General features: G+C 40.8%; 1 protein-coding gene across 1 annotated transcript in view; it reads right to left on the bottom strand.

Annotated features, from left to right (window-relative positions):
* ADAMTS20 (ADAM metallopeptidase with thrombospondin type 1 motif 20) overlaps nucleotides 1-22,011 on the bottom strand; it is a 210,082-nt gene extending 188,071 nt beyond the window's left edge. Inside the window, exons 1-3 of the mRNA XM_055395361.2 lie at nucleotides 21,615-22,011; nucleotides 20,673-21,034; nucleotides 50-212 (exon numbers count right to left, since the gene is read on the bottom strand). Coding sequence (XP_055251336.2) covers nucleotides 50-212; nucleotides 20,673-21,034; nucleotides 21,615-21,705 — 616 coding nt within the window. The 5' untranslated portion in view covers nucleotides 21,706-22,011. The remainder of the gene's footprint in view (nucleotides 1-49; nucleotides 213-20,672; nucleotides 21,035-21,614) is intronic.
* Nucleotides 22,012-27,311: the final 5,300 nt, after the last annotated feature.

Genomic DNA, 27,311 nt, shown 5'->3' with positions numbered 1-27,311 from the left:
TAAAATAATATTACAATTTTACCATAAAGAGTTTTACGTCACAGTTTACCTGAAACATCACAAGGCTTGTGAGACTGCAGAAAATAGTTCCTCTTTAATTCCTGTCTGTATATAAGATGTGGCTTGTTATGATCATCTTCATGCTCACTCCCATCTGCCTTCATTACAGGTTCTAAGAAATATTCACCATCATGTGCTTTAAATGTTCCCATCTGGAAATAAAGAAAAAATTAATTTTCTTTTGTCACTAAGTAGAAAAAGTGTGCTGTCCCACAGGTTAAAATGAGGACACAGAACAAGATAGCCAGGAGTTCATTCACTAAAGTCATCAACTGAATATGTTTCCTCTCCTGGCTCATGTCTTCTTCTTCTTATGTATAAAGTCATGGAGAATGAATAATATTCCAATAAACAGTGTTGAAATGACAGGCATTCCAGCTAGAAAGATAACATAGGCAACAGCATCAAAATGGCCAAAAGCTTAGCACATTCTAGAAATGAGAAAGCCTGTTTGGCTTGGTCTATGTAAGGTAATAGTGTGAGACAAGACTTAAAAGGAAGGCTGCTGCTGCTGCTGCTAAGTCACTTCAGTCGTGTCCGACTCTGTGTGACCCCATAGACAGAAGCCCACCAGGCTCCCCCATCCCTGGGATTCTCCAGGCAAGAACACTGGAGTGGGTTGCCATTTCCTTCTCCAATGTGTGAAAGTGAAAAGTGAAAGTGAAGTCGCTCAGTCGTGTCCGACCCTTAGCGACCCCATGGACTGCAGCCTAGAAGGCTAGGGTCAGATAAAAGATCTTGAGTGTGATGCTAGCAATCTAAAATTTGTGAGAAGTTGAGAGCCATTGAAGAGTTTTCACAGAGACCTGTCTCCTGAACTCCAGAATGCAATATCCAACTTGCTTTTTGACATCTCCACTTAGATCAACAGTAGCATTCTCAACCTCAACATGTCCAAAGCCAAACTCCTTATTTTCAGTCCAAACCTGCTATTCTTCAATGCTCCCTTTTTCAGTAAATGGCAACAGTATTATTCAGATTGCTTCAGACCAAAGTCCTTAGAGAAAAATGAAGGATGGCTCTCTCTCAAATCTCACATTCAATTCACCTGCAAATCCAAATGGCTCAACCTTCAAGATATAATTGAAATCCAACCACTTCTCCCAAATTTTACCACTATATCCATGAACTAACCTAACTTTCTTTCCTTCCTGAACTAAATCAATAGCCCTCTACAGTCTCTACAGAGGAGCCACAATAATTTGTCTTTAGTCGAGATCATGTTGCGCTCAAAAAAGAACAAAAACAAAAAAAAGTATTATAACTTTTCAAATCACTCCGTTCCGTTCCATTCCGTTCCATTCAGTCGCTCAGTCGTGTCCGACTCTATGCGACCCCGTGGACTGTAGCCTACCAGGCTTCTCTGCCCATGGGATTCTCCAGGCAAGAATACTGGAGTGGGTTACCGTTTCCTTCTCCAGGGGATCTTCCCGACCCACGGATTGAACCCGGGTCTCCCGCATTGGAGGCAGACGCTTTAACCTCTGAGCCACCAGGGAAGCCCTCAGTAAGATCCAAATTCCTTATCGTGGTCCACAATGTCCTGCACAATCTGCCCACTCCTTTCCACCACCCCATCCCTCCAAACACACAGACAACCAAGCACTCTGACTTCATCTTCTGCTCTTCCACTTTGACTCATTCTCGAGCTCCATTCCTGATGTCTTTGCTATTCTTTAAACATGACAAGTATTCTCCTAGCTCAGGACCTAGGACTTACTAAACCTGTCTCAAGCACTTTTCCCAGCTGGCTCCCTCTATGACTTGTTTCAGGTCCCTGCTCAACACTCATGACCCTATGTATTAAAACGTTACCCAGCCTCCTATGTCTATCCCCACTATCCAGTTTCATTTTTCTCCATAATGCTTATCACTACCTGATAGATTATTATTTATACGTGTTACTTGTCTGACACCATCCACCAAAATATAAGTCCATGAGAGTAGAGCTTTGTCTGTCTTCTCTGCATGCCTGTCATGCCTGCCACATAACATATTGGATAATATATATTAAAGGAATGAATAATATTGTAGGCAATAAAATTTAATCTAGTGACACTGTGTTAAAATATTAGAATTTATAAGGTAGAAGCTATAGCCCAGAAGGGAGGTAACAAAACCTAAATTATGGTGACAGGGATGGTACAGCAGCTGGAAGAGAAAGATTACATGATGTCAGTGCCTAAGGAAAGCAGAAAGACAGACAGTGAGAGGGAGAATTTATGACAGAGATGATTTTCTGGGACAATATGAGTTACCAAAATGACTTCAGAAATGGTAAAAATCCAACAAACCTCTTTACTACCAAACAATAGAAAAAGACATCAGAGTTACATCATAGAAATTCCTGGCCTTGATAATTTCCTAGAGGAATCCCACCAAACCAAGCAAGAGCAGATAATTCCACTGTTATTTTCACTGTTTCAAAATATGAAAAAAAACACTAGTTATTTTTATGAATAGTGTAAACACATGGCAAAACCTAGTTAAGACAGCACAAAAGCAAAACAGCTACCAAACAAAACAAAACAAATACAGGACAAGCTCACATATGACTGTCAAGCTAAAAATCCTAAATTATATATGCAAACAAAAGTCAGTAACATGGGAAAATGACCAGATGGAGTTTATCATAAGAATATAACTATGAAAATAAAAAATCCAACCAAAAAAAAAAAGAATATAACTATGATTCAACATTGGAAATCTTAATTCATCATAGCCACTTACACAAATGTGAAAAAAAATCACAAGTTTTTTGAAAAAAGTCAACATTCTTGATTTTAAAAACATCAATAAAATATAAATAGACAGATGCTCCCTAAACAAGATAAATTCTATTACAGCCCAAAGACAGTATCATGAATAACAAAGATATATGCAAGGCACTCCCACTTAGGTCAAGAATAGAAGGATGCCCAGTATCACCTGTTCTAGATAACAGAATTAGATAAAAAATTAGAAACAAAAAATTGGAAGAGTTATAACTGTCATCTTCATCAGTGTACACCTTAACCAATAATAACCAAAAAACTACTATAAAAACTAAGTGAATTTAGTGACAGAATATACAGATTAAATAGTGTTCACATATATAAAAACAATGAGAAGATATTATGGAAGAAGCAATCCAATTTACAAATGAAATATGACCCAGAAACACCACCACTGAGCATATACTCTTAAAAAAACATAATCAAAAAAGACACATGTACCCCAATGTTCATAGCAGCACTATCTACAATGGTCAAGACATGGAAACAACCTAAATGTCCATCGACAGATGAATGGATAAAGAAGATGTGGTCCGTATGTATAACGGAATATTATTCAGCCATAAAAAGAAATGAATTTGAGTCAATTCTAGTGAGGTGGATGAACCTAGAGCCTGCTATGCAGAGTAAAGAAGTCAGAGAAAAATAAATACAGTGTATTAACACATACGTGTGGAATCTAGAAACATGGTATTGATGAACCCATTTGCAGGGAAGGATTGGAGATACAGGTGTAGAGAATGGTCTTGTAGACATAGTGGAGGAGGGAAATAGATCTCTTTCTCTAGTTTGGTGAGGCTAAATCATAGAAGACAGGCATTTATCATAATCTAAAAGCCTGTCTTCTATGATTTAACTGAGATTATGATAAAAGCCTGTCTTCTATAATTTAACTGAGATTATGATAAATGCCTGTCTTCTATGATTTAGCCTCACCAAACTAGAGAAAGAGAGCTATTTCCCTCCCCCACTATCATTCACATACATTCATCATTTCCACCTACCAATAACTCTGAGGCAAGTTATTACTATCCTTACTTTACAGGTGAGACAAAGGAGTAACAGTGAGGTTAAGCACCTTGTCCAGGTCTTACACCTTGTAAGTAACAGGATCAAGGTGTGAACCCAGGTAGCCTGGCTCCATAGTTTGTGCCTTAACACAGTGCACTGTATTAGTGATCGGACACCAATTCTGATAAACCCGCAAAACAGCTGACAAATATTCAGAGTAGGCAGAGGTCGAGAGACTAGACATACAGAGGGAAATGTGACAAAATCTGTGCTTTCAAAGAATTCATACTTATATGGGAAAAGACAGATAAAAAATGCAATACACCTGGTGGTAATAGGTGCAATAAAGAAAAAAAAAAGGCAAGAAGACAGAATCCCAGAGGGTGTGGGGATGGAGGCACTTTGGGCTGAGGCTGGAATAATGAGGAGGTAGCCATGGAAAACTCTGGGAGAACACTGCAAACAGAAGAGCAGTGACTGAAAGGCCCAGTGATGGGGAAAAGCTTGGCAGGTTCGAGTGACAGAGAAGAGTGAGGCTGAAGATTTGCAAACAAGGGGATACACAGCAAAAGCTCAACGGGCAGGAGCCAGCTGTACTCATTATATTTGACAGTGAAAAGCACTTGTCACGCCTCCAAAGACACAAATATATGTTTAGCTACAAGTAAAACTTGGCAAATTTCCACTTAGAAAAGCATATTTCTGTGAAGAGCCAACTCAGAAATGAATTACTGAATTATGGATACTATGACAACTACAGTTTTAGTGAATGAGGCTTCATTTCCATTTCTTAATTATAAATATCCTTAAATTATTTAGGGATAATAACTTTGAAATTGTTGCTTTAAATTTCATTGTTAATAACATATTTAAATCACTATTTTAACCGAATAGTCACTCAAAGCTATTTAAATGATTCAGGCAATTATAGTCATAAATTCTTCTCTGCTGCTGCTGCTGCTGCTGCTAAGTCACTTCAGTCGTGTCCGACTCTGTGTGACCCCATAGACGGAAGCCCACCAGGCTCCCCCATCCCTGGGATTCTCCAGGCAAGAACACTGGAGTGGGTTGCCATTTCCTTCTCCAATGTGTGAAAGTGAAAAGTGAAAGTGAAGTCGCTCAGTCGTGTCCGACCCTTAGCGACCCCATGGACTGCAGCCTACCAGGCTCCTCCATCCATGGGATTTTCTAGGCAATAGTACTGGAGTGGCTTGCCATTGCCTTCTCCGAAATTCTTCTCTACATTCATAATATTACCACACAAAAGTAACCAAGTCTTTACTATTTCTACAGTTCCAAAATCTAAGCCATTGTCTGAGACATAGCAGGCACTCAACATATATCTATAGAAATAAACATTTTTGTAACATGGTATGTACCTGATTTCCCCACACCATATACACATTATTGATCTTTTTTTTTTCTCTAATATTTTTAAGTTACAATAGTTTTGGGACTTGGCTGAGATATAGCATGATTTCTTTCAGTGTTAAAAATTTAAATGTTCAGGCATTCTTGGTAACATAATGTGCAAATATATGAGGAATACACATTTTAAAGGCTTAATATAAAGGAAATTTCATCAGATATATGGACATCCTATAGAGTAGAAAAGATACATATATATAACAAATTCATCTATTTCTTAGTATACTATATTCTAGCATATTTCATTCATTCTACCAGTGCTTTTTTTCAAACACAACTACAAATCACTTATTTTCAACACATACCAGAATTCTAGCTTTCTTTGCCTTCCCAGAAAAATAATTAACTATACTTAGAAGTAACAGACTATTTCTGAAACCTGAGTAAATGGACCCATAATGAAAAATCACTTTCTGCCTATTTTAAAAAGCATGCTGAGGAGGGAAAATGTGATAGCATCCTGGTAAAAGATACAAATAGACATGAGGCAGCTTGTTACTCATCCCAAAAATGTTTTGAATAATGTCACATTTTCCCCAAGCAATGCTGAAAATATCCATATCTTGGAAACATTTTTATATTCCTTTTGGATCAAAATTTTACTGTGGGGTACTTCAGTGGTAGTGTTCAAATAAACCCACACACAGGTCTAACTTTCATTCTCATGTGAAAGGTGAATATGGTTGTATCAAGTCCATTAGTACCTCCTGGAGTCATGCTAGAACACTCTAAAAGTGAAGTGTTAGTTGCTCAGTCATGTCCGACTCTTTGCAACCCCATGGACTGTAGCCCACCAGGCTCTTCTGTCCATGGAATTCTCCAGGCAAGAGTACTGGAGTGGGTAGCCATTCCCTTCTCCAGAGGATCTTCCCAACCCAGGGATGGAACCGGGTCTCCTGCATTGCATTCCTTACCAACTGGCCACTAGGAAAGCCCCTAGAATACCACCCTGCTAATAATAATACCGCTTTTATAACTCAAACGTCTTTTCTTCAACAAAATTTCATGTTTTAAAAGAATTAGTTCAAGAAAAAAATAATTGTCTTCAAAGGGGTTTACCCGTATTTATCAGTGAAGGAAGATTTTGCTGCCAACAATTTTCCTATAAACCACTCCACTGCAGAGGACTTTCTGCACAAATAATAAAAATATTAGAGCTTTGCCTAAAGGCTCCTAACGAAGCACCTTTTTTTTTAAACTTGGAAAGGAACCTGGTAAGGCACTGGAAGACTTAATAAAACAGGTGGCTCATAGAATTATATTTAGAGCATGCTGTATTTTTAGCAACTGCCTATGTACGGAGAGTCACTGCAACTTGATTCATGAGAAATGCCAATCAAATTCCGAACTCTTCCTTTTGATGACCATTAAAAGGTACTCCGGGAGTTGGTGATGGACAGGGAGGCCTGGCGTGCTGTGATTCATGGGGTCGCGGAGAGTCGGACACGACTGAGCGACTGAACTGAACTGAACTGAACTGAAAAGCAGAATAGCTTTCACTTGAGCAAGGGGTTCCAAATATCTTGAAGCAATAATCTGCTACTTGTCACACTGTTTTGAAAGGCAGGAAGTGATTATACAACAAGTTCTAATTTGCTCTCATAGGCCAAACTTTTTATGTTTAGAGGATTTTCATACAATTGTTTTTCCAAAATGTTTCTATTTCACTATTGTGACATTCATTCATACATATTTTTTTCTAATAACATGGCAAGCACATGTACTGTGGCCACAAACAATAACGTACTCTCAGATTTTACTAAAGGGTAAAAACAACAAGCCACAAAATATAAACCATTTGGACTCTTTTCCCAAAAACTTACAGCTAATCACATTAACATTGGCAACTATAGAACTAGTTCAAAATGAAGTACTATTGAACAAGACAATTAGAGCCAATATTGAGAATATATTTTAGTAAAATTTGCTCCCAACTATTAATAAAATTGGATTTTTATTTAAGGATTGAATCACTCATAATTAATGTCACAAAGTCAAAATGTTTAGATTCTCAATCTTTCTTAAGTCATATGAAAATCACTTTGACACTATTTGTAATAAGGAAGTCTGCATCCTCGGTTTGCACTCATGGAATCTTGGGCAAGCCTATTCATATATCAAACCTCAGTTCCAAAACTTGTAAAACAAACAAATAATTCTATCTATCTAACTTCCTTAGAAACGCAATGTGTGTTAAAATGATCTCACTGGGCTTCCCAGGTGGCACTAGAGATAAAGAACCACCTGTCAATGTAAGAGACATACGAGATGTGGGTTTGATCTCTGGGTCTCAGGAAGATCCCCTAGAGGAGGGCATGACAACCCACTCCAGTATTCTTCCCTGGAGAATCCCATGGACAGAAGAGCCTGGAGGGCTACAGACCATAGGTCACAGAGTCAGACACGACTGAAGAAACTTAGCACAGTCCAGCACCTAACTTCCTTAGAAAGGCAAAGTGTGTGTTAAAATAATGTCAGTTGCTGTTTTGAAAGTCAGTACAACTTGACAAAGGATGGAAAAGCCTCCACTAAAACCACAAATGGTAGAGCCACTATTTTTGATTCTAAAAAAAAAACTATAACTGTTATGTAATAAAAGATGATAAAGATTAACTCTGAGTTTTATCTTTACTTTAGGCTGCTCTATTCAATGCAAAAGGACTTTTCCCCTGACAGCTCCTCATTATTACACCACTAATCATATCAAGGAAGTGGTATATTATACAGAAGCACACACTGAATGAATGAACAGATGAATAGAAAGAACATGTAACTGACCCCAGGAGCCTAAAGCAGAAGATGCATTGCAAAGTTTTTGAAAAGATGGGTCTTCTCTCCTCTGGTTCAGTTCAGTTCGGTTCAGTCGCTCAGTTGTGTCGGACTCTTTGCAACCCCATGAACTGCAGCACACCAGGACTCCCTGTCCATCACCAACTCCCGGAGCCTACCCAAACTCATGTCCATTGAGTCAGTGATACCATCAAACCAACTCATCCTTTGTCATCCCCTTCTCCTCCTACCCTCAATCTTTTGCAGCATCAGGGTCTTTTCATATGAGTCAGCTCTTTGCATGAGGTGGCCAAAGCATTGGAGTTTTTGCTTCAATATCAGTCCTTCCAATAAACACTCAGGACTGATCTCCTATAGGATGGACTGGTTGAATCTCCTTTCAGTCCAAGGGACTCTCAAGAGTCTTCTCCAACACCACAGTTCAAAAGCATCAATTCTTCAGTGCTCAGCTTTCTTTATAAGTCCAACTCTCACATCCATACATGACTACTGGAAAAACCATAGCCTTGACTAGACGGACCTTTGTTGGCAAAGTAATGTCTCTGCTTTTAAATACGCTGTCTAGGTTGGTAATAACTTCCCTTCCAAGGAGTAAGCGTCTTTTAATCTCATGGCTGCAATCACCATCTGCAGTGATTTTGGAGCCCAAAAAAACAGAGGCAGCCACTTTATCCACTGTTTCCCATTCGACATGAAGTGATGGGACCAGATGCCATGATCTTAGTTTTCCGAATGTTGAGCTTTAAGCCAACTTTTTCACTCTCCTCTTTCACTTTCATCAAGAGGTTCTTTAGCTCTTCTTCACACTCTGCCATAAGGGTGGTGTCACCTGCATATCTGAGGTTATTGATATTTCTCCCAGCAATCTTCATTCCAGCTTGTGCTTCATCCAGACTAACGTTTCTCATGATGTACACTGGATATAAGTTAAAAAAAGCAGGGTGACAATATACAGCCTTGATGGACTCCTTTTCCTATTTGGAACCAGTCTGTTGTTCCATGTCCAGTTCTAACTGTTGCTTCCTGACCTGCATACAGGTTTCTCAAGAGGCAGGTCAGGTGGTCTGGTATTCCCATCTCTTTCAGAATGTGCCACAGTTTATTGTGATCCACACAGTCAAAGGCTTTGGCATAGTCAATGAAGCAGAAATAGATGTTTTTCTGGAACTCTCTTGCTTTCTCCATGATCCAGAGGATGTTGGCAATTTGATCTCTGGTGCCTCTGCCTTTTCTAAAACCAGCTTGAACATCTGGAAGTTCACAGTTCATGTATTCCTGAAGCCTGGCTTGGAGAATTTTGAGCATGACTTTACTAGCATGTGAGATGAGTGCAATTGTGCAGTAGTTTGAGTATACTGTGGCATTGCCTTCCTAAGGGATCGGAATGAAAACTGACATTTTCCAGTCCTGTGGCCATTGCTGAGTTTTCCAAATGTGCTGGCATATTGAGTGCAGCACTTTCACAGCATCATCTTTCAGGATTTGAAATAGTTCAACTGGAATTCCATCACCTCCGCTAGCTTTGTTCATAGTGATGCTTCCTAAGGCCCACTTGACTTCATATTCCAGGATGTCTGGCTCTAGGTGAGTGATCACACCATCGTGATTAACTGGGTCATGAAGATCTTTTTTGTACAGTTCTTCTGTGTATTCTTGCCACCTCTTCTTAAAATCTTCTGCTTCTGTCAGGTTTATACCATTTCTGTCCTTTATTGAGCCCATCTTTGCATGAAATGTTCCCTTGGTATCTCTAATTTTCTTGAAGAGGTCTCTTGTTTTTCCTATTCTGTCGTTTTCCTCTATTTCTTTGCATTGATCACTGAGGAAGGCTTTTTCTTTGGAACTCTGCATTCAGATGCTTATATCTTTCCTTTTCTCCTTTGCCTTTTGCTTCTCTTCTTTTCACAGCTATTTCTAAGGCCTCCTTGGACAGCCATTTTGCTTTTTTGCATTTCTTTTTCTTGGGGATGGTCTTAATCCCTGTCTCCTGCACAATGAAACAGACCTCTGTCCATAGTTCATCAGGCACTCTATCAGATCTAGTCCCCTAAATCCATTTCTCACTTCCACTGTATAATCAAAAGGGATTTGATTTAGGTCATACCTGAATGTTTTAGTGGTTTTCCCCACTTTCTTCAATTTAAGTCTGAATTTGTCAATACGGATTTCATGATCTGAGCCACAGTCAGCTCCCGGTCTTATTTATGCTGACTGTATAGAACTTCTCCATCTTTGGCTGCAAAGAATATAATCAATCTGATTTCAGTGTTGGTCACCTGGTGATGTCCATGTGTAGAGTCTTCTCTTGTGCTGTTGGAAGCGAGTATTTGCTATGACCAGTGTGTTCTCTTGGCAAAACTCTGTTAGCCTTTGCCCTGCTTCATTCTGTACTCCAAGGCCAAATTTGCCTGTTTCTCCAGGTGTTTCTTGACTTCCTACTTTTGCATTCCAGTCCCCTATATTGAAAAGGACATCTTTTTTGGGTGTTAGTTCTAAAAGGTCTTACAGGTCTTCACAGAACTGTTCAACTTCAGCTTCTTCACCATTACTAGTCAGGGCATAGACTTGGTTAACCGTGATATTGAATGGTTTGCCTTGGAAATGAACAGAGATCATTCTGTCGTTTTTGAGATTGCATTCAAATACTGCATCTAGGACTCTTTTGTTGACTATGATGGCTACTCCATTTCTTCTAAGGGATTCCTACCCACAGTAGTAGATATAATGGCCATCTGAGTTAAATTCACCCATTCCAGTCCATTTTAGTTCACTGATTCCTAGAATATCGACATTCACTCTTGTCATCTCCTATTTGACCACTACCAGTTTGCCTTGATTCATGGACCTACCATTCCAGGTTCCTATGCAATATTGCTCTTTACAGCATCGGACCTTGTTCTATCACCAGTCACGTCCACAACTTGGTGTTGTTTTTGCTTTGGCTCCATCCCTTCATTGTTTGTGAAGTTATTTCTCCACTGATGTGTAGTACCATATTGGGCACCTACTGACCTGGGGAGTTCATCTTTCAGTGTCCTATCTTTTTGCTTTTTCATACTGTTCGTGGGGTTCTCAAGGTAAGTATACGGAAGTGGTTTGCCATTCCCTTCTCCAGAGGACCACATTCTGTCAGACTTCTCCACCATGACCCGTCCGTCTTAGGTAGCCCCACACGGCATGGCCTAGTTTCATTGAGTTAGACGAGGCTTGTGGTCCATGTGATCAGATTGGCTAATTATCCGGTAACATTCTTTATTCCCCTCTCCACAGGACAACTCCAGATCTCCAGTGTGAACATGAGGAAACACCGCTGATACTCACCGAAAAAGACCACGCTCTCACCACGACCTGACCCATGAGGAGGAAGAATATAAGACAGACTCTGGAGCCATCTACCCAAGATTCATGCAGCCAAATGACTCGGCTATATAAACAGTGTCCCAGAGACACCACTAGCAAGGAGTAAATTCTGTAACATTTCTTTTTCCTGGAGGCACTGAGATGTGGTTGAAGTCACGTGGACTCACTAGAAGTAGAGAGAACTGTCAAAGAAATGGCCATATTCTTGTGGGGTCTGGGTAGTGGGCCTTAGAAAAGTCTCTCCCAACCTCTTACTAAAATATCTGTGAAGACATAAGGCCTAAAGTCATTGTAACAAATTATAAATTTAAAACAATAAGAAATGATTAAGAACTATCCATAAGATGTATAATGGAAAGATGTTCATGATCTACTGTCAAAACTTTATAAAGCAGTATTACTCTACAAAGATTTATATGTAAGTATTATATATATAAAATATCTAGAAGGACATATATCATATACCTGCCAGACCATCTGTCATATTTATAGCATATATTTTCCTAATATCACTTTAAATTTTCAATTTATTTACAATTATTCTGATATATGGCACTCTTCAATTATTAAGCAAATATCATCTTTATCACTTGTTATGTCTCCCTTTACATTTTTCTCTAATGATCATAATATACAGCAAGTTTATTCTATCAATACTTCTTTAATACAGTTGGAATTTGGTTTACCAAAGATAAGAATTCAATAATTTTCTTCTCTTCATAGAACAGTCTTGGAATTCACAGATTTAATGTAAATGCCTTTTAGGCTTTGGTAACTGTCACAGGAAGCTAATTTGAAGCAATTATCAAAACTTTACTTCCCATCAGAAGTCAACCTGGTTTTCGAGATTACATTGTCCAAGATACATGAGCTTAGACTAAAGAAGCCCTAGACTTTCATTGTAGAATAATCTAAAGACCCTCAGAACTACCCCAACATTCTGTAGGAAGTTTAAACTTGAATTACAGTCATGCTGTATATTGGGTTGGGGGTGGTGCAGATAATTTTCCTTTTAACTCAGTAATTGCTAAACCACAAGGAGCCACATCTGAACTTTATGGCAAAGACTGCGCATTACCCAGAGTTCCTATACATGAGCAGAAACAGTGCCCCTGAAGGCTTGTCTCCTTATATACAATATAAATATGCTTGAAGTGTAAGAAGAAAAAAGCAAAGGTATACTTGGTGAACAGAAAAACAGCCTACAGTGAAAAGTGTTAGTGATCACCAGAATCTACTGTCCTCTCTTCCTCATGGGCATATCACCATCCCTCATTTTCTAGCCCCTGACATCTAGGCAGAGCCAGGCAACAAGTTTTTATCAACAAAATGTACATAGAAGTAGTGTGTGTCACCTTTGGACTGAGGCAATCAAGAGGTTAGGTATGCCTTTCCAATTCTGTTACTATGGTAATAAAGTATTTATATAACTCATGAATATTTTTAATTAATAGATTTACTGCTGTTGTAATAAGGACACGACTGTATGTCATATATAACAGTGGCTGGTACATAAGAAAGGACTGATAATGATCGGTTGAAAAGAATGATCTATTTCTTCCTCTAAATATTAGTATGAAATGGACAGCTTAATTAACATTATTTTATGGGAAACAGCAGTTACAAGATAAACAGAAATAAAGCCGCAAGTAACAAAGGTGCAGTGTAAGCCCATATAAGTGTTAGTCTTTCAGTCAAGCCTGACTCTTTGTGACCCCGTGGACTGCAGCCCATCAGGCTCCTCTGTCCATGGGATTTTCCAGGCAGGGATTCTGGAGTGGTTTGCCATTCCCTTCTCCAAGCCATATAAATGAAGTAATAAATGGAACACAACTAACTTGGATATCTGAAAAAGATTCAATCTATATGAAAAAATTTTTAAACATGTCCAAGTATTTCAACTAAAATTGATAAAATAATTTTCTTGCACTGAATTCCAGAAAAGAGTTAACCTAATTACCTGGAACATATAAATAAAAGTTGTTTTAGATCATTCATGCAAGTACTGAACATTTCTATATGCTATACTGGGTGCTAAAGTAAACCGGACTATCATTCTCTTACTTAAAATCTATAAATGACAGAAACATGGACAAATAATCACAATTCCATATACGATGCATACAAAGTCTGATGGTGGAATGAAGGAAGGCCTGGTCAGCTCTTCCTAGAGAAGATCAGAGCAAAGAAAGGAAGGCTCAGGATGGCTCTAGTAGATGAGTAGGAGTTTTAGGAAAAGGACATTCTCAACAAAGAGAAGAGTAAATATGAACTCAGATCCTTCTGAAGATTAAAGTATACCTATGGTAAAATCAAACAAATGTTTCTAGAATAAATATCTCTTTCTTGCCACCTCCTCCTGGTATTGACTTTCTTGGTTAATGGCTACAGGATCACTCAGTCATTTAAGTCATGGGTCATTAGAACCATATTTTTCGACTGCCCTTCCGGCCCAAAATTCTAATAGGTCTCCTACAAGGTTGCGTAACTTCAGCACCATTGACATTTTGGTATGCTTCATTGTTCTGGGCATCTGGGACGTTTGGCAACATATCTGGCCTCTACACACTCAATGCCACCTGCTTCCCCTGCCCCAGGCACAGCTGTGACACCAAAAGTTTCCCCAGACACTGCCTATGTTCCCTAGGGGACAAAACTGCCCCAGTTGAGAAACATTGGTCTCCATGTGCACTGCCCACAGGGACCCACTCTTCATGCCACTGCATCCACATTACTTTCGGCAGCTCCCCTCCCCTGCCCATACAGGAGTCGTCCTTACACAGAGGCGGTCTCCTCAGCGCCTCCCCTGCTCCCTGCACAATGTGCATAAGGGCAGACCACTCCTAACACATCGGACTAACATAACACCTACAGTTTAAGCCCTCACTCTCTCAGAATGCATTCCAAGCCTTAATCTGAACTTAACCTGAATTTTCTCCCTTACTTCACAAGCCACTCTGTGCTTCAGCAGCTGAGACCCACAAGAAGCCTTTGAATTTTCACATCCCCAAGTGTTTAGTCATCCCTCTAAGTCCAGCTGAGACGCCTCCTACAGCATAGGTCTCATAACACACTTACTCGCGCCTTTCTCAAAGTTCACCCAGCACTTCTTGTACTCCTCTGTTAACAGCATTTAACAGACTATTTCATTGAGTGGATGTCTGTGTGTGTGTGTGTGTGTGTGTGTGTGTGTGTGTGTGCCTGATGTCACTGCGTGGTGGCCCTGAGAAGGTTGAGCATAATCAGCTAAGGACTCCCACAGTAGGCTTTGAAATCCATCGTGCTTGTGCCCCAGCAGTATCTCCAAACACCACTCAATCAGTGACCAAGTGCGGCCTGGCTATGAAGAGGAAACTTTCTCTTAGGAGGCAAGGGATCCCTCTGCCGGACAAATAGTCTTGAGGGGGAGCTTTGTCAACCTTGTTTAGACTGCCCTGCGGCCTGGGGTACTTCTACCCAACACTCTCATCCTCTCTTCACCAGTTTCAGATTCCACTGCTCTCTCCTTTTCTCTAACACAGACACTTCCCCTAAATAAACTCTTTGCACAGTTAACCCCACCTTGCCATCTGAGGACCTAGGCTAACACCTCAATGTTAAAGGCAGAGGCATAAGAAATTCTCCCTAGTGTTGTTTATTTAACTGAGTATGAGAATAAATAAAAGGGGTGCCTCCAATTAAAATAAATAAATTTTAAAAATAAATAAATAAAAGGGGTCCTTGTGAATTTTACCAACAAAAAAATACAGAATAGCATGTGTAATGATCTAAGGCTTTAGGACTTCTGAGCAAATAGAAAGTTTAGAAAATAAAAGTTTTACAAGAAGACAAAAAACAGTAAAGACACTATTGATAGTTTCCATGCAGTTATTTCCTGTCTGAACAAGGAGTTACTAGAGTACCTCAATAATCAGTCATCAGAGGGCATTAGTGTCTGACATGCTGCAGAATGGTTCACATGAGAAACTTCAAAAAAGTACACACACAGACACTGCAAGCTACTCCGTGAGAATACTGTAAAAGCCAGATGCAACGTCTGGTTTTATGACATCTGGAAACTGTTTCTTTCAACCAAAAAGACTGCATTGCTTCAAATCCCACCAAGAAACAGTGAAGTTAATTGTCTAGGCAGTCGGGTTAGTCCCTGAGGGCCTTTGGAAGAAGGGAACCTACCAGGTAATGTAAGAGAGTTCGTGGAGAAACAGGGGTTGTTGGGAACGTCTCTGTACAATTTACACATGCCATCCTGACAAGGATATGCCCCAAATATTATATCTTATAGAATACTAACCTCTACTTTGGCAACTGTCTATCAACAGTATGAGAAGATAGATAATTTGACCATGAAAAAAAAAGTCTGTAGTTGAATCTAGGGGTATTAAGGCCTGATAACTATATGGTCTGTGACTTCATCAATGAACTAAAAACAGAGCTTGATTAGCCATTATATATATATTATGTTGCTTATAGGTGACTTTATGATTTGGCTCAATTTTTATATCTACTATAGATTTTAGAAACATAAAAATAATCAGAAATGTTTGAGTATGTGATAAATACTTATGAGAAAGAAAAATTACAGGGAAGGTAAGATTAGAAACACAAAAGTTATACCCACATGAAACAAAGAAAATTTCTGGCAGACTCATAGCCCCTTCTGGTTCTTGGGCCAAAAACACTTAAGAAAACTAAACAATACAAGTTATGGTTCAGTGGTTTAGTGAAAGAGAAAAACATGCATCTAAGACTTCCAGAATAGGGAAAATATAGCTGTATAGATATTAAAAGAAAGCTTTAGTTCATATATCTGAGTTGCAACACTAGCAACTAAAAGGAATCAATAAATATGCTGTGGTGTCAATTTTTTAATGGCTGTATGTTCAGAGGTGTTTGTAAAATAGTAATTTGTTTTTTGTTCCCTTCCTCTAAAAGTCAAGTTCCTCAGCAGCCACCAGAGAAAGGAAGGGCAGATGCTACTTCAAGTGAGAAGACAGAAGGGGAACAAGTCAAGTGAATGAGACATGAAAGGGGAACTTAGTGGATTCCAGGAAGAAAAGAAGGATGCGTGCAAAGCAAACAGTTGGAAGAAGGTGTGTGCGCTGACTCTGTCACTGGGCGTTAAGGTCTAGAGGCAGGAGGTGTGTTAGATGGTCCAGGGGGACTGCCAAGACAAGCGCTTCAGCGTGCTACACAGGATTCAGGGAAGGGATTTCTCTCTGCAAAGCCCTTTCATACACACACTGAACTGAGAGGCATGGCAGAGTCTGGCAAGGGGAGGAATCAAGTCCCCATGCTCTGGAGGGTCTCAGAGCCTTAGTGGGGTCTGGAAGATTACCAGTGGCATCACTAAACCACCTTCCATGGGGACAGCACCGCACAGGAGTTAAGTGACCCTGTGTCGAGGGCTGCACAATGCATCAGGCAGACAAGAAATCAAACAGGTGTTGCAGCCAGAATTCAGAGGGACACGCAGCGCTGGAGAGAACCCAGGAGTGAAGGAGTCAGTGAAACCCAACTGAACAAAGAAAAGCCATCTGGCTCAGAGTATAGCTGATGATGCCAGAAAAATGCAGAGAGGCCAAGGCACAAAGGACATTGGAGGCCAGAGGAACTGAAGGAAAATATGATTTCCCCAGCCTCCTCTCAAGCACTACAAAGGCCTCAGAACACTTTATGGCCCTGTATGAGGTCATTTTCATCAATGGTCAACATTTGCCTGAATCCAGCAATGTTCAAGATAATTAACATTAGAGGAAAAAATAAAAATTAGGAAGTCTCACTCTCATTCAAGATATCCAGGAAAAGCATTTGATTAAGTACAACTTCTATTCATGATGAAAAGCAAAACTAAAAGCAAAGAGCAACCAGAAAAAGAGAACCTCAGTAAGACTCGCTCTATATATCCTTCAGTAAATCTCAACTTTAGCGATTAATGGACTGACAGAGATCAAAGCTGGATCATTACAGCAGCACATATACAAAGTCACAAAGATGAGTTGGGAAATGAGCAGGAACAGGGCTGTGGGTGAGCATTACTGACAACCTGGGCATTGCATCAAGGTGGATCTGCAAAAACTCAGCTGGTTCAGGTTGTGGGTAATGCAACTTTATCTGGATCGAGAGACTAATCTGAGATTAAAAAAAAGAAATCTGGTGTTACGACAGACTCTAAAGCCTACCACAAATTCTGCCAGCTGATGGAACTATTATTCTAAAGAGCGCTAAGGATAGAGTCGAAGTAGAAATAAAACAATCATAAAGTGAAAGCTGCTCGTGTCTGACTCTTTGTTACCCCATGGGCTATACAGTGTGTGGAATTCTCCAGGCCGGAATACTGGAGTGGGTAGCCTTTCCATTCTCCAGGGGATCTCCCCAACCCAGGGATCGAAACCCGGTCTCTCACACTGCAGGTGGATTCTTTACCAGCTGAGCCACAAGGGAAGCCCAAAATAATAGCTAATATCTGCTATAGTACTAATATCATAAATGAAAAAAATCAAAGAAATGTCACTAATCTCATTAATGATTCAGACTTATAATTAGTCCTCATCACACTTCTAAAAAATTTTTAGATCCTGGTACCTCTAGTTATTTGCTGTGTTACTGGAAATTTTCTATCTCTGCCATGAATGATGTCTTCAACACAGACTTACACATACAAAGAAAGTGAGATAAAGGTAGGTATGAAAAATATGTTTTTAAATGTTAAATCAAATTAAACTCTGATAATATCAATAAGTCTATCAAAAGCAAAGTACATGCATAAATCAAATTAATAACACAGGATAACTAGACAACTATGTCCAAACTGATGAGTGATAGGAAAGGATGAACTTCTGTGAAGACTTAAAAACATTTTCAAAAAGAAAACATTTTCAAAAAGGAGATGCTGAAAAATAATTTGAATTACACCAACATTATGAATCAACATAAGCAGAAACATCATTCCTAATAACGTTTCCCATCTGGACTTTTTCCCATGCCTTAAATACTAAATCAAGAAAACATATTGACCGTTTCAAATTTGTGGTAGTAAATCTAGAATTGTCCAGACAAACTAAACATTTTGAAAGTTTCTAGAAAAGAGAATATTTTTCTTTCCTTTTATGTGTAGATGGCTGTGTAAATATTAGCATGTTTCTGCCAGTCTGATGTTGGATTTTACATTTATCTATAGCAGGAAAGAAAATTGTCCAAGGCATTCCTTGTAGGTATAAATCAAAATAATAATTATATATATATATATAAAAAATATATTGAGATATACATATGTAATATCTTGAGATATATATATATATATACACTAAGATAATAGCAGGGAAAAGAACAAAGAGACATTCCAAATCTACTTAGTAATGACCAATACTCACACCCAGAAAGACATCTTACATCAATTAACCTGAAAGGAAGTATTATATTTGGCCTAGAGGGAACTGTTATCAATTTTCTACTTCATCAAAAAGTAAATAATGTTGATGTTCTGAAATTTTGACCAACAAAAGCCAGAATACTTGGAGAGACTCCTGTAGCCAAATTATTAGTGTCTTCTTCTTGAACACAAACATATGAAGTAAGTTCATGTATGTTTTAACACTAAGTGTTCACAACTAAAGGTTCTGTGAACTTGGATAGAAAAGTGTTACATCTTTATTTTCCCTAACCTCTGATACTTAACATTTCCTTCAATTATGATTGCAGGTAAAACTACAGACATTGTGACTTTGTTAGCAACAAAATAATAGTTGTGCTGCTGCTGCTAAGTCACATCAGTCGTGTCCGACTCTGTGCGACCCCACAGATGGCAGCCCACCAGGCTCCTCTGTCCCTGGGATTCTCTAGGCAAGAACACTGGAATGGGTTGCCATTTCCTTCTCCAATGCATGAAAAGTGAAAGTGAAGTTGCTCAGTCGTGTCAGACTCTTAGCGACCTCATGGACTGTAGCCTACCAGGCTCCTCAGTCCACGGGATTTTCCAGGCAAGAGTATTGGAGTGGGGTGCCATTGCCTTCTCCAATAGTTGTGCATTTGTGCTCAATTGCTTCAGACCTATCTGACATTTTGTAACCCCATGGACTATAGTCCTCCAGGCTCTTCTGTCCATGGATTCTCCAGGCAAGAATACTGGAGTGGGTTGCCATGCCCTTCTCCAGGGAATCTTTCCAACTCAAGGATCGAACCCTCATCTCCTATGTCTCTTGTACTGGAGGTGGAATCTTTACCACTGAACCACCAGGGAAGCCCCAAAATAATAGCTACTTCAACACTAACATAATGCAACATGAAACTATCTGGATTATTTATTCTCATTACCACCACAAAAGTATAGAAGTAAGTAGTCTTCTCCCCAACAGATAATATTTAATGCATTAATAAAGAAGGAAGTATTAAGACATCACAAATTCTAAGACTTAACAACATTTTAATTATTGTTAGTATTTAAAAGGAAGCCAATTAAAGAACATGTATGCTATTTTACACAGTAAAATTATGCTAACAGGAGGTCCTGGGTTTCCCCTAGAATGTTGAAAAAGTTGATGGGGAAAAAAAAGTTTAGAACCTCTGTTTTAGAGGGAGAAAAACAAATAAAATACAGAATCCAATATTTCGTTTTATTTCCTCTCTCTACAATGAGATTTTTACAAAATCCACATCTTTTACTCTTATCATTCTGATAATCATTTCTCATTTGCTGGCACCAGATCTTTGTAGATGCTCTACATTTTTAAGTGTACGTTTTAAACAGACAGATTCAACCTTTTCCCTATCCTGTAATTCACAGATGAATGATTATCCCCACACTAGCCGAACAACAACTCTTTTCAAACCCTATATTCATTCTCTTTTTCTTCTATCACTCTTCATTCAAAGAATGTATTTAAGTAAATTCAGGGGCGTTGGCCTCAACAGAGAGTCCAGCATGGAAAGAGCCTGCCTTCCTGCTGGAAACCGCACTTCACGTGAGGGCAGAGAGCCCTGACTGCCTCCCCACTAGCTCAACATCTGACACTTTTGCTCACAGCTTTGCAAAAAAGGGTCAGTTTTGCCCAGCAGGGCGGGACAGGCTGATCCTCCATACCCCTCTCCCCCTGCAGGAAGGAGTGGCCTCTGGCTTGGGTTCATCTAGGTGTTAACCCCTCTGGTGGCGCACTCTGATCGCTTGGGTCCATCAACCGCGCACTCAGGAAAAGCCAATGCCCGGCTTACTGAACTGGATCCCAGGAAAACGCTAAGGGACCCGAGGGCGCTTACCAAGCCTCCACAGAGGCTGAAGACGGCTGTGTGATCCTCGCGAGCATTGACCTGGCCGCGGTAGAAGCAGTGGCGCAGGTCTGGGGGCGCCGCGCTGCGCTCCTCCGCCCGGTGCGCGGAGGTCCCTAAGTGCACCTCGGTGTATCCCGCAGCCAGGAAGGCCGCGTCGGCGCTCAGGTTCAGCTGGAAGAGCTGCCCGTAGGCGCGGATTCGGTAGTGGGTTCTGAACGGTGTGGGCTCCAGAGTCTCCGAGCTGCGCTTCCTCCGGCTGAAGTGGTGGCTCTGCGGGAACACTTCGCCGAACTCATTGACCCGCGCGGGGGTCACCACTTCGTAGGAGGCCAGTGTCCTCACTAACGCTTCTGCAATCACAGTGATACGGCCATTGAGCCCCCACCCGTTTCCAGCTTCCCAGCCTCGAACTTCATCAACCAGACTTCCTTTCCAAAGGGCCGAGGCCCCAGGTCCCCATATCCCCGGCCGGGCGCGACAAATGGACACACGCTGGCCAGCGCGCGCGCACACACACACGTGCGCTCTGTGAATGTGCCTGCCTGCTTTCCCACACCCCCGATTCTCTCCACCCTCCCCAAGCAGGGACGCTGACATTCAGGGTCCTCAGCAGTCACCTCCTTCCCGCGTCCCTCTTCTCCTCCCTGTGGCCGCCAACCCATGCCCCGCTGGCGCCCTCGCCATCCTGCCCCTCGCTCCCCCGCCGCGTGGTCCCCGAAGGGAGACGTGGTCCCTGCGCGCGCGATTCCTAGAAACCCCGCACAGCCGCAGCCTCCGGGGATGCTTTGGGCTGACGGATCCCGGAGTCCCGAGAGCCCCGGCAGGGCTGCGGTCCCCCAAAGGACAGAATCGCTCCCCCCGCCCCCGTCCTCCCGCCCCCTCTGGCCCGCGCCCCACCTCGCTCCTGGAGTCGCCCCGCGGTGACCTTACCCTGCCTGGGGTGGAAGTGAACTTCCCAAGACCTGGTGATGAAGAGCGAGAGCTGGTAGAGCAGCCCCGTCAGCCACTTGACCACCCGCATGGTTTCACCGGGGGGATCCCGACCCGGGAGGCCAAGTCGAGCCGCCCGCCGCCCCGCCGGCTTCCCAGCGCTCCGCTGCCTCCGCTCCCTCTCGCCTGTCGCTCTCCGCGCCGGCCGCCGCGGCGTCTCAGCAGCCTCCGGAGCAGCAGCCTCGGCCCCGGGCCGGCCCGTCGCGCCACGCTGCCAGCCTTCGCTCCCTGAGCCGCTGCTTCATCGCACTGCAGCCCCGCAGCCCCCGGCTCGCTCTCGGCAGCCTCGCCTCGCTTCCTGCGCCCGCACCGCCCTCAGAAGCCCTCTCCACCAGTCCAGCCCAGCGCGAGGAAGCAAGCCGACCCAGCAGGAACGGTGCCAAGATAGCCACCCCGGGCCGGGCTAGCGCCGGGGAGAGCCCGCCCCCAGGGGCCGCGCCGGGCCAATCAGCGGGAGGCGCGGCCCGGGCTAGCCCTCAGCCAACGGCCCGCCCCCAGCTCCCAGCCGCACGCGGAGTGCGGTCCCTGCGGGCTCCCGCTGTGGGCGTGCAGCGTGGTGAGTCGCCCGAGGCCCAGTTGGACACCATCCAGGTACCCGTAAAACCTAGGACTCAAGTTGCGCGGCCGAGGTCCAGATAGAAAATGGGTGTGTGAGGTTTTAGTTCTTACAATGAAATGGCAAGCATCAGATGAAAAGTTTCTGTTATTTATGTTTCATGGTAATGTTAGGCTTCTCAAACAAGATAAAGTAAACTACAGCGGGAAAATCTTGTAGGCAGAGGATGCTACCAATGAAGCTTAATGGCCAGGCCTCATTTGCAAGGCCGCTTGTGCACCCCAGGAGTTGTTGAGAGTTTCAGTATTAGAGTGGAAAGCAAAGGTGCAATCCACAAACTTCTGGGGGAGAATTTCTGACAATCACCTAAAGAAATTCAACAACAACAAAAAAGGATCGCAGTCTCCAAAGTCAGAGTAGTCATCATATTTTTTTTATTTCGATATTCATTTTTTGTACCTGATTTTGCATAAAGGGCCTCACCAAATTATGTAAATATCAGCCACCACAAAATTTGGATCTACCCCTGTCTGTGGGCCATTGTGTTTATGAGACTTTCTGCTGGTAGTTTCACATTATTCATACACCCTTTGTTTATAATACCTAAATAGCCCCATGCGTTCACAGTTATCTTCCTCAGCATTTATTGCAGCTCTGAATCCAGTTGTGTCATCTTGTAGTTTGTTAAGTTGAATAAAACTCAGTGGCAGCAAAAAGTGGCATCATTTCAGAACTCCTCTCTCATTACCCAAATCCACCTGTTTAATTTGCAGGTTCCATATTGCTCCTCTCTACAACCACTATGGAAAAAAAAAAAAAAGAAGAGGAAGTGGTCAGATATTCTCCAAATCCAACCAAGGGAGAAAAAAAGCATGAGTATAAAAAATAAAGGAATCAGATGAATAAATCTTCACAAACATAAAGAAATACACTCTCAATTTAGTCCCTGGCTGTCCTTTCTCCTCTGAGCTCTCAACAATGAAAATACTGTTCACTCTGAGTTGACCTCTCATGACAAGCTTCTGTTTCATGCCCTTGGTCCATCTGTTCATCACAAATGTGGAAGTCTTGTCCAAGGAAGATTTTTCTTACTTTTGGCAAGGAAATTACCCAGCTTGATGATAATTCTTCCACAATCCATCCCCTTCTCATCTACCCCTTGCTCACAAGTGTCATTTTTATTCATCACAGAATTACAGACTTCCCATGGTTTCTCTCTAAATTAATCCTACTGTTACTCTAAACAAAGCAAAAATGGACTTGACCCAAAACTATTTGGTGGTTACCTTCAGTATACTGTAATTTAGAGTCATTCCAATTGCCCTGCAGCTCTGAATGCATCTTACCTTAGGAGCCATGCCTGTGTGTGCATGCTAAATCACTTCAGTCATATGACTCTGTGCAGCCCTATGGACTGTAGCCCACCAGGTTCCTCTGTCTATGAAATTCTCCAAGAAAGAACACTGGAGTGGATTGTCAGGCCCTCTGCCGGGGGGTCTTTCCAATCCTGGGATCGAACCTGCATCTCTTACATCTCCTGCCTTGGCAGGCAGGTTCTTTACCACTAGTGCCACCTGGGAAGCCTAGGTGCCATGCCTACCTTCATACAAATGACAGAAAATAGAACTGCACCTGTTTAACTGATTATGACTACCGACTGCAGGCAAAATAGATACTTCATTTTCATCACAGAATGTTTGTCATTCAAAGTAGTATTTGCAGTGGAGCATTTGATTTTTTCCGATCTGCTTTAACATTTTGGAAACAATGTCCTAGGAGTAGGACTGTTTTTTCTTGTTTTAAAGAAGCAGGAAGATGTATGGGATATGTATTTTATGTCATTACAATCTGCACAGTGTTTAGTAAAGAGCATTATTGCTTTCCTTTTATAAAAGATAAATGTTACACAGTATCTAAATAACTAACTGAATTTCTAAAAACCCTGACACCAGAGTTTTTTCATTATTCCAGACTAGAACTGTTATGATGAATATCGCAACATTTACTTATCTCTCTTTATTATCTCACATTGTTTATCTCTCTTCCTTTTTCCTTTCCTACTGGTGAACATGTCATGAATAAACTAATCTATGCCATCTAAATCAAACATTTCTCCACACAGACAATTATAGCTACCACTTATGGAATTCCTTTGACATACCAAGCTCTATACAGGGACTTTAGAAAGATTACCTTATTTAGTTATGCATTTCCCCCCATGAGACTTAGAGAAATTAGGTAATTCAACCCAGATCACATATCAAGTTAGACTCAAATCTCTTTGGTTTCAAAATCCATACTTTTTAAGAGAAGACTGTATTCTTCATACTAGCTCAAATCTCACGCAGCATAGTCATAACCAGCAACAACTTGGAAAATAAAGCCATAATTATATCAAATGTAATTTTATTTGATTTGTAATGCCAACAATTATCATTATAAATACAAGTTATGATATTGGCACAGTGTGGAAGAAGTAATTCCAATCTTTCAAAGCAGGGATATATGTGCACTATACTCAAGATAGACCTTGCTTTATCATCTGAATTCGATCGTGAAGAGCTGTGTAAAGTTCAAGAATGTATTCAAACTCTACAAGCCTACTCTTTATCAACTGTAAAATAAAGGCAATAATAGTTATCTCAGACAATTGTTAAGGTGACTAAAAGAGATAACGTATTTGGCATAATATTGAACAAAATATGTGTTTAATGTTTGTTCATGCTGATTATGATTTTTATTATGTTGCAATAGGAGACTGAGGATTCATACCAAAAGAAACAACTAAATGAATACAGACTGCTTATCTAGTATTAGTAGGTAGGATTTAGGTTTATCATTCTTCGCTGTTTATCTAAAACTGGAGGGTTTTCTGATATGCAAGACTTTCAGTGTGAAAACGGGATGTGCTGAGCAAACTGGGATGAATGCTCACTCAGGTCAAAGGTTCTCAAGTAAGGCACCGTTGACTTTTCGGGCTGGGTGAGGCTTTGTTATAGAGTTGCTGCCCTGTTCATTTTAGAATGTTTATCAGTATCCTTGCCCTCTCTGCATTCAGTGCCAAGAATACCTCACTCCTGTTGTGACAACCCCAAATATTTCTAGACATTGTCAAATGTGCCCCCAGGGAAACAAATTGGCCCCAGTTGAGAACCACTGAACTAACAGGGGAAGAGAGTTAGAAAATGTTAAATGAACAGAAAATGAGTTTGCCAAGAGACCCCCCCATAGTTGCTGTTTAATTTTTAATTATAAATGACCAATTGTTTAGTAGAAACTCTTTATATGTTGTAGTAGATGTGGAAATTTTTTGTTATTATAGTTAAATAGTACAAGCTGTGGCCATTGAATTAATAACTTTTAAACAATTGTTATTTGCAGTATTCATATACAGGTATACAGAAAAAAGCCAAGCTCCACTTCCCAAGGATTTATTAAATGATGTTCTAATTGTCTATTTACATGTCTGCCAACAAAACTAGATTATAAGCTTCAGGTGAAGAAGAACTATAAATAGACTGTTTGAGGAAGTAGCCTCCATCACCAAATGCTGTGTAAGTACCAATATTAAAATTTCTATAACCTAGGAGAATTAGGGAAAATTATCAGCCAGTCTTACAACAGACTGGTTCCAAATAGGGAAAGGAGGACGTCAAGGTTGTATATTGTCACCCTGCTTATTTAACTTATATGCAGAGTATATCATGAGAAACTCTAGGCTGGATGAAGCACAAGCTGGAATCAAGATTGCTGGGAAAAATATCAATAACCTCAGAAATGCAGATGACACCACCCTTATGGCAAAAAGTGAAGAAGAACTAAAGAGCTTCTTGATGAAAGTGAAAGAGGAGAGTGAAAAAGTTGGCTTAAAGCTCAATATTCAGAAAACTAAGATCATGGCATCTGGTACCGTCACTTCATGGCAAATAGATGGGAAAACAGTAGACATAGTAAAGGATTTATTTTTCTGGACTCCAAAATCACTGCAGATGCTGATTGCAGCCATGAAATTAAAAGACACTTACCCCTTGGAAGAAAAGTTATGACCAACCAAGACAGAATATTAAAAAGCTGAGACATTATTTTGCCAACAAAGGTCCATCTAGTCAAGGCTATGCTTTTTCCAGTAGTTGTGTATGAATGTGAGAGTTGGACTTATAAAGAAAGCTGAATGCTGAAAAATTGATGCTTTTGAACTATGGGGTTGAAGAAGACTCTTGAGAGTCCCTTGGACTGCAAGGAGATCCAACCAGTTCATCCTAAAGGAGATCAGTCTTGAATATTCATTGGAAGGACTGATGCTGAAGCTGAAACTCCAATTCTTTGGCCACCTGATGTGAAGAACTGACTCATTTGAAAAGACCCTGATGCTGGGAATGATTGAAGGTGGGAGGGAAAGGGGACAACAGAGGATGAGATGGCTGGATGGCATCACCAACTCAATGGACATGAGTTTTAATAAACTTCTGGAGTTGGTGATGGAAGGGATGCCTGGCGTGCTACAGTCCATGGGGGCACAGAGTCAGACACAACTAAGCAAGTGAACTGAACTGAACTGATCAGCCAATCTTATCATCTCTCTTTTAATTATGATATTTATGCCATTTATACTTAATATAATTGCATGTTTACATTCAAGTATAATATCCTGCTATTTGTTTCCTATTCTCTTCCCTTCTATTTTTTTGGGAATAGTGGTCTCAGTTTAGGGTTTTTTTTCTTTCTCTTTCATAATGTAAAGATTTTGATCTATTGTCTTCCTTGAGTGTTTTGCCAATAAAGATATGTCATCCTTATCCTCTGTATATGGGGTATCTTTGTAATGACTGTTTTTATGATTTTCTCTTTCAATCACTATTGTTGTGTGAATTGTTTACGGTGTATCCTGAGGTGATTTTTTTCATGGGTCTTGTTTTTGGAGTTCTTTGAATTTTGGGGACTACAAGTTTATCATTTTCATCAAATGTACTAATTTGAGAGCCATTATTTTTTCAAATGTATTTTTTTATTTTTCCTTCTTCTCCTTTAAGGATTCTGATTATACCTATATGAAATTGAATGAAATTGTCTTACAGCTCTTT

Source organism: Moschus berezovskii, chromosome 6 (genome assembly GCF_049115385.1).
Source record: "Moschus berezovskii isolate FMDL1 chromosome 6, NW_MosBer_1.0, whole genome shotgun sequence".
NCBI classification, from domain to species: Eukaryota; Metazoa; Chordata; class Mammalia; order Artiodactyla; family Moschidae; genus Moschus; species Moschus berezovskii.
Note: the sequence above shows the minus strand (reverse complement) of the source record. Positions and strands in the feature narration are given on the sequence as shown.